General features: G+C 44.0%; 1 protein-coding gene across 3 annotated transcripts in view; it reads left to right on the forward strand.

Annotated features, from left to right (window-relative positions):
* Nucleotides 1-3,372: 3,372 nt before the first annotated feature.
* USP10 (ubiquitin specific peptidase 10) overlaps nucleotides 3,373-8,465 on the forward strand; it is a 66,798-nt gene continuing 61,705 nt past the window's right edge. Inside the window, exon 1 of one of the 3 annotated variants that reach the window (XM_012648197.1) lies at nucleotides 3,373-3,527. In XM_012648197.1, coding sequence (XP_012503651.1) covers nucleotides 3,414-3,527 — 114 coding nt within the window. In that variant the 5' untranslated portion in view covers nucleotides 3,373-3,413. The remainder of the gene's footprint in view (nucleotides 3,528-8,465) is intronic. The other 2 variants (XM_012648199.1, XM_012648198.1) reach the window with 2 other exon arrangements.

The raw sequence follows: 8,465 nt of genomic DNA on the forward strand, positions 1-8,465 counted from the left end.
ATTCGGTCTGCTGCGATATATTGTTTGGCTAAGGTAGGTGAAGAAAGTCCAGCCTCACACAGAAAATGCAATCGGGAAAGGGAGGAAGGGATATTTTCCTAAAAAGTCTAAGGACTTTTTAGATAATTGTGGATATTTTGTCATCATTGTTGCCAAAAGCAGACAAATTTCTTACAAATTGCAAAGTGGAATGTGAAATCATATCAATGAGCTTTTTTGTACTCTGTTAGATTAAAACCCACTGGCCCATCTTGTACTTAGAATGGATCTTTTACTCATACGTGATTTTATAACATCATGCATCAGTCACTTAGAAAATACTGTTATGCAGATCTCTCAAACATTGAAACATTCTATTATTTTTTTTGAAACATTCTATTAGTTTTTTTAATCACATTTATTATTATCACTACCAATCTCATCAGAAAAGTCTTTAAGTATTGGGAAGCTTTCCAGCTCACAATAGAACTTTTACCAAAATGCAAGTGATCAGTTAAGTAAATCAATGGCCTGCAGGTGTGGTTTAAGCTTTGTTTTGTGTAGCCCTAGCCCTGTTAGCGATTTAGCATCTCTTTGTTCCAAAGGAAATCTCTAAAAAGGAGGGGGGCTGCATGACAAGGTGTGTGTGACCTCCCTTCTAGAACCAGTTGTAGGGTTTTCTGGGGTCCCCTTGACCAAGAAGGGGATTGTTCAGTCTGCTAGGGGGTTTAAAATTTTATCTTAGTTCACGAAGCTCTAGGAGGAAATCTGCCTGTTCCAGCTTCTACAGGCCTCCTGCACTCCTTGGCTCATGGCTCCTTCCTCCATTTTCAAAGCCACACAGCATCTTCAAATCCCTCCCTCTCTCTCCCTGCTTCTGTTTTCACATCTCCTTGTCATCTATCTTGCTTCTTCCCTCTTTTCCTTTATAAAGGAAAAGTCCCATGTCCTCACAGGACCACCAATAATAATTAGATTATTACCACCCAGGATAATCTCCCCATCTCAAGGCCTTTAACATAATCAAATCTGCAAAGTTCCTTCTGCCATGTAAGGTAACATATTCATAGGTTCCGGGGATTAGGACAGGAATCTCTCTGGGGTGAGGGGGTGTTATTCTGCCCATCACACCACCTTATACGAAAGATGCACAGAAAATTTAGGTAACTTGTCCAGGTTCACACAGCCAGTGAGTGGGGGCTGGGGGACTCCAGATTTGAATTTAGGCCTGTCTTCCCCCCTGCTGCTAGAGTGCATTGGTGTCACCACTGCTCACTGCAAGCTCAAACTCCTAGGCTCAAGCGATCCTCGTGCCTCAGCCTCTTGAGTAGCTGGGACTACAGGTGTGTGCCATGACACCTGGCTAATTTTTCTATTTTTTTTTTTTTTTTTTAGTCGAGATGTGGTCTCACTCCTGCTCGGGCTGGTCTCAAACTCCTGAGCTCAAGCGATCCTCCCGTCTCAGCCTTCCAGAGCGCTAGGATTACAGGCGTGAGCCACCTTGCCCAGTGTCTAGGTCTATCTTACTCCCAAGTCCTCTGCTGCCCCTAGACTCTCTGTAGGTACCAGGGCCTCCCAAGCACTGCAGGCCCCTAGTGTTTATCCCTATTTTCTTTCTAACATTTATATCCTTATACTGAAGTCATGAGTTAATATCTCTATAGCTTGTTTGAAAATTAAGACTGGCTCTTATTTGTTTATTATGACTTTTATTTTCTGTTCAAGCAACACTATGATAAAAATGTCAACTTGGACTACCATTAATCACCAATAAATTTTTATATTCCTCCCAGTCTCTATCCATGTGCAGATATAATTTTTCCATGGTTGTAAACATAGCATAGATACAATGATATATTTTGCTTTTCCCAAATTTTTGTGATAAAAATTTTCTTTTTTTTCTTTTCATCCAGGTCAGTGAAAAAACAAAAAATTTTCAGAGAGAAAAGTTGAAACACAGCACCACTTAGAGCCAACAATTGTTAACATTTTGCCATATTTGCTTTTTCTGTGTGTATGTTTTTACCTTGTTTTGAACCATTAAAAAAATAGTTTGCAGGCATTATGATACCCACCCCTAAATTCCTCAGAATGCATCTCCTAACAATAAGACATTCTATCAATGAGCACAATATCACTATTACACTATAAAAATGACCAATAATTCACTAAAATCATCTATATCCAACCCATATTCAAATTTCTACAATTGTTGAAAAATAAATAGTGAAACTAACTTAAAAACAGACCAAGATCTAATCTCGATTGACACATTGTGTTTGGTTATGTGTTTTTAGCTTTCTTATTTTGGAACAATCCCTGCCTGTCACTTATGCTTTTTATGGCATCCTGGTCTTGAAGCGACCAGGCCCGCTGCTTTATGGGATGTGGGAATGCATCTCCTGTCCCTCTCTTCTGCTCCGCACAGGGTCTGGCAGTAGCGAGCTTTCTGTTGAACAAATGAAACCAGACCACAATGGTTATGAGTAGTAATCACAGTAGCTAATTTTTCTTGAGGGCTCTCTTGGCCAGCGTGCTCACCTTCATCTAGCTTGATCCTCACAGAAATCTTATGAGTTAAGACTTTTTATTATATCCTTCACAAGTGGGGAAACTGAGGCTTAGCAAAGAGGAGTCACGGGCCTGAAATCGCACAGGTAGAAAGGGGGCCAGGCGGAAGGGTACACCCACCGGCCGGTAAACGGTGCGGTCAGGTAAGAGGCCCACTAGCTCTTGAACAAATGAAGGCACCAGCGGTGCAACAGCTGGTCTGTGTGCGCGCACGTGTGTGATAGGTAGCACCGACCGAGGGCTTACCACTTGGCAGGCCCCACGTAGGGCGCTTTACCTGCGCTTTTGTGCTTTACGTTTGTTTTTGCCCCGTTCTATTTTCCAACGCCAGGCAAAAGGCGGGGTGCAGAGCTGGCGCCCAGGAACGTTTGCGCAGCGAATGAAGAATGAATAAATGAATGGACGGACGGAAACGGGATCTCCATAAACCAGGGACTCCTGGGGATCTCAGACGATCACGTGGGGAGGCCCCAGCCCAGGAAGACCCGGGAAGTTCGCTCGCGGCCCCTGGGCCGACCTGGGGCTGGGGCTCCCGGCGCCCCGACTCCCGCCGCCTGGCACCCAAGTGGGCCCCGGCCCCCGCCCAGCAGGTGAGAAAGCCCGGGGCCCGCCGGCGCTTCGTTTTTTTCTCTCCATTTGCAGCACTTTCCCCTCCCGGCACGGCCGCAGGCCCCCGGGCCCGTGGTCCGCTCGCCCGTGGGGCGCTGGGCCCAGAGTCCGCCCCCGCCCGGCCCCGGCCGCGGCGGCGGCGGGATAGGTGGCCGCCCCGCGGCGCACGCCCACCTGTCGGCCGCGCAGGCGCAGCAGCGCGCCGGCCTCCCCGCGCCCTGCGGCGCGCGGCCAGTGCGCAGGCGCGGCGGCCGATGCGAGTGTGTATGTGCGGGCGAGAAGATGGCGGCGGCGGGGGAAGCAGCGTGAGGAGCAGGGGGAGCGCCGACTCATTGAAACGGGCCACCATGGCCCTCCACAACCCGCAGGTAGCCTCCGGCCCGCGCCCTCGGCCGGAAGGGGCTCCGAGCGTTCGGCGGGCGGGCAGGAGGGCGGGCGGGCAGGCGGGCGCCCCCACCCTGCCCGGAGCGAGCGTGTGGGAGTGGGGGAGGGCGCCGGGACACGCTGCCCGGGCCTAGGCCGGAGCCGCCCGCCGCCTCCGCGCCCTCGGCCGCCCGCCGTGCCTTGCGCCCCGCCGGGGCCGCCGGGCCCTCCATCCCGGGCAGGCCGAGGGGCGGGGGCACCGGGCCCTGTCTTGGGGAGGGCGTGGGGGACGCCGAAGGGGTTAACCGCCCTGGGCTGGACCGCAGGGCGGGCCGGGGTGTGGAATTGGGGCCCTCCCCGCCGCGCCGGCCGGGACAGGCGGCCTAGGGGCCCCGAGAGTCCTTCGGGGCCGCAGATTCCCCGGAACAGCTCAGGTTGCAGTCTCTGCCCGGAGCGTGCCTCAAAGATTTGGGGGTGCCTTGTTGCCCCCGTGCCCACAAAGCTTGCCTTCCGAGCTTGACTGATGGCGCGGGGGTTGCTGATTTTTCTGGTTTTAGACCCAAGTCACTGAGGAGCAGCCTTAGGCTACTACTGTTGCAAAGAAAACTCGAAATAAGTCGCCAGGACTGTACTTTTACTTGCATTTGAGTGACATCTTTTGCACGAATCCATCCCAGCCAGTGTGACACTAACGCACCCTGTCAGAATAGTATTTAAAGCTTAGGGGCCCTTTAAAATAATCCCATAGTGGAAAGAAAGAGTAAAATGAACCTTTCTTTTTGGGGGAGATGTGTGTGTAGCTTAACAAGAGTTAAGCTCTTGTTCCTCTCTCCCACCCATTCTCTCCCCTCTCCCCTCAAATTACAATTACTCTGAATAAAAATCGACATGTGGTATTATTTGTCAGGGTTGCTTTAGAGCGCTGATTTGTTGACATCTAATCCCTAGAAATTGTTGCACACTTCTATACTGTCTCAATGTGCTTTTGTATTAAATGTGGGAAAATGAAACAAAGTAGCTCTTCGGAAAATTGGTAGCGAGTAAAATCATAATCCTTCATAAGCAATTGGTTTTTGTTGCCTTCTTGTAGATAATGTCGATCTGATTAGAACTCTTTTTAAAAATGATTTTAATAACTATTGCAATTAATGCGTGTTGGGAAATTTAAAACGTGAAAAACCTTTTTTAAAAAAAATCAGATCTCACAGGAAGCTTCGATTTTGTTAAATTTGTAGTACTTCAGTTTGCATCAGAACTTCCCCCGTTAACTTTTTGTTCTCTTGTACATTTACTTTTGTAAGTATTTAGTATAGTTCTTTGCACCAAAAAAGGGACGTAGTAGTTGTTGAATGATTTTTACAAACGTGTAATTCAAAGATTTGGTATTTGCTTTTTTCAACATAAGTAAGTGCTAATTAAATAGCTTATTTTATTGTTAAAATTACTGTGAACATGTATAAGGTTTGTTATGATGATGTGTAATATGTTCATTATGATTTTGAATTTAGGAAGGCATGTTTTGGCATAATTCACTCCTTTAGTTAGTAAGCACCAATCGCTATGCAAAATTGATTGAAATGTTAATTAGTGGTGATAATGTGTAAACCTAACTGCAATTTCATTTACATTCATTATCACAGTATTTGTTTTATACCCGAATATTCCCTATATTCTTCTTTAGAAAAGTAGAATGGCAAAAGTTAGCCGAGCATAAATGTTAGCAACACTTTGAGTTTATTCTTTTAAAGTATGATTTAAATGCTTTTAAGTTCTAGCATGGAGAAGGTAGCAAAGGAAATAGTTTGATATTTCATAATTTTCGTTTAAAAAATAGTAATGGAATCATATATGACAGGATTTAATTATTGGATCCTGCTTGAGTCAGTCTGAGCATTGTAAGTTGTTTTATTCAGGTTCCTGCTTTCCTAAGGGTCTTGCAGCCTTAATGTTGTTCATTCATTAATTCGGCAAATATTGATCCTTTTCCATGTGCTAAACACCATGATATGCGTATTACTTGTTTATTGTTGGGAATAACAACCACAAATTAACGGTAAAGTCTTATTTTAAAATTGACTTGTTAAGGTCACAATTAAAAGTTTTTATAGAGATTATAGCCTATTTTTGTGTTATTGGAAAATATTGGTTGAACCCTGCTCCCTTTATTGAAGTGCAATAGTGAAACACTTGGAAACATTTCAACCACTAGTAACTGTCAGCACTTTAACAAAAATGAATGTTAGGCTTTAATAGTTGAAGTGTAATTTGAAGCAAATTTTATTGTCACCAGGGGAACCTATGAAATGATTTGGGATCATTAATTTGAAGCTACCAGTTCTGCCTTATACCTGAAGAAATTTTTGTGATCATTGAAGTTATTTATGGTGAAATTTCCACAATAATGCTTCCTACACCCCCTTTGCATATCATGCAGTTGGTTCCTGTCCTGTCCTCTGCATAGACTCACCCCAGTCTTTCTATTACCTTGTGGTAGTAGGGCTCCCACATTTAACATGATGGAATTTCTTGGATCCAACTACAGCATATGGCAAAGTGTTACTGTATTGCTGAATAGTTGTTTATAACTGACAGCTGGATTAGTGTTAATTCTTGAAAGAGATACATTTTTATTGGAGTCTCACACAGTGAGCAGCTGAAATAAATACAATTATTTGAAATGCTGACAGGATATTTGGAGATAACAATTTTCCTTTGCATTGTAGCGGCAAAATATTTAAACATGTCCCAAGACTAGAGAGAATATTAAAAGTTTGTAAATTGAAGGTCACCTGAGTGGTTTCTACAGATGGACGGTGCAGATGTACTTTATTCAGGGCCTCACCTTCGTGCTCTTGAGCCCTTGTTAGGACCTCAGCGTACGGGAATCACCTTGCGTAATAAGTGAATGAGAAGTGGACCCACCACATTCTAAACTCCTTTAGAGCAAAAGTTAGGACGTATATCCCAGTGTTCTGTTACGTGGAAGTGACAGGATTTAAACAGTGGTTCACATAGGAAAACTTAAAGGAGAAAAGGATCACAAAGCTTAATGATTGTTTTTTAATTGTTGTGCCTAAGTGGCACATTTACTTTGCGCAATGCTCAGAATATAGTATTACATAATGGAGAGAAGTGGCATCATCTCCACGTGAATTAGTTAAATCAAAGTTTTTGTTTGGTTTTGTGTGTGTGTGTGTGTGTGTTTTAACAAATTTCAGACATGTAAGTACTTCCTATTGATGGATCTGGGCTTTCGAGTGGCACATTAAACGTGGTTGCTGAGGACACTTCTTACTGATAATATATTAAAGTATGAAAAATAGTAGGAAGAGCTTGCTTTTGAATTTGTAATTAGGCGGTTACATTTCTTTCTTTACTGCTACACATGCAAGAATCACTGTCACACAAAACGGATGAATCTGTTTGCAATGGAATTTGCTGGCCTTGGGCCATTGGATTACTGTCGTTTGTCACTTCAGTGCTACTTCAGCAGTGTAGATGTTCATTTTCAAAGACTTACATGTGCTTGGACTGCAGTTTTCCTGTGTATTGAAGTGATCTCCCTAAAGATCTTTCTGTGACCATTTCTGTCAGTACAGGCTAGATTAAGAACTAGTGTTGAAAACAAAGGTAGCCTGTGGAATGTGTTCATAGTATTTGTTTCAAGGATCAAACAATGTAGAATTTATCGTAAACCTAGACGTGGAATCTTCAGATCATAGACATTTCATGAGCCGGCTGTTTTCTGACTGAAAGCTCTCTGGCTATGACCCCATTTTCGTCAGAACACCTGAGAAACCAGAAGCTGTCTACCCAGTACCTCCATTCTGTCCCTTTCATGAAACATGTCATGCTCTGGTTGTCCTGTTCTGGAATAGGGTAGGTAAGGTGTTGAGATAGAAGTGTGGTTTGGGGCTGGGAGAGAAGGTAGTGTCAGGATTAAAGCCTGTCTTCCTCGCGTTTCCCTTTCTGGCTTCCATGAGAATTGTTAGAGGAGAGTGCGTGTAGTGTGGCCCCGTGCCCTGCACTGAGTATCTGCACAGCAATCTCGGCTACTCTTGGGGTCCTCAGGCCCCTCCCTCTTGGGCTTGTGCCTGCAGCCTTATTGGTTGTCGTTCTTCAGATCAATTCTCAATTTTTCCGGTATCAGCTCGAGGGCCAACTCCTAAGCTTATACGCTGTGAGTGATTCAAGAGTCTCCAGCTAACGCATCTGAAATGAGTACTTCCTAATTAAAAGGCAGGTGTCCCTGCTCTTGTGTCTTCAGTACCTGATATGTATGTATAATGCTAATTGAATAATATTAGATGTATCAGGTGTGCCCTGTTGTAAGAAACCAAAGAGAGAGAAAAACAGGCATTGAAACTGCACAAAGTAGAGGAGTTTGTGTTGCAGACTTGTGGACATGCCGTCTGGGTGGGAAAGGCGTGGCCCAGTGAACAGGGCACCTCCTGAAAGTCCTTAGATGAGATCTGCTGGCTGGGTGGGATGTGGTGGGGACAACTTTGTGTCCACAAAAATGGAAGTTTACCATTATTGAATGTGTCAAAAATGCTTGTTTTGATGTTTTAAAATACATGAAATTTCTTTATAAATTTCTTTATAAATTACATTTTGTAAGCCATGGACCTTATGAACTAGAACTACTCAAAAGCATTTAATGTAAGATTCTATGTGTTTGATGAGTTGCAGTCTGTCTTGTTTAATTGTTCTCGAATAAACATGATAATGTCCTTTGCCGTGGATATAAGCAATACATTTCAATTTTATTACATCCATTTAAATTTCATCAGGACCAATTAACTTGTGAATTTATTTGATATTCTAATAACTGTCAAGAGGCTTCATAGCATTCCTTTTTTTCCCTTTTGCTTTTCTCCTGTTTTAGACAGTTTTCAACTCAGAAGAGGACTGAAGTAATGCCTCTCTTGAGAGAGACTTTC

This window comes from Propithecus coquereli, unplaced genomic scaffold (genome assembly GCF_000956105.1).
Source record: "Propithecus coquereli isolate 6110/MARCELLA unplaced genomic scaffold, Pcoq_1.0 Scaffold280, whole genome shotgun sequence".
Lineage (NCBI taxonomy): Eukaryota > Metazoa > Chordata > Mammalia > Primates > Indriidae > Propithecus > Propithecus coquereli.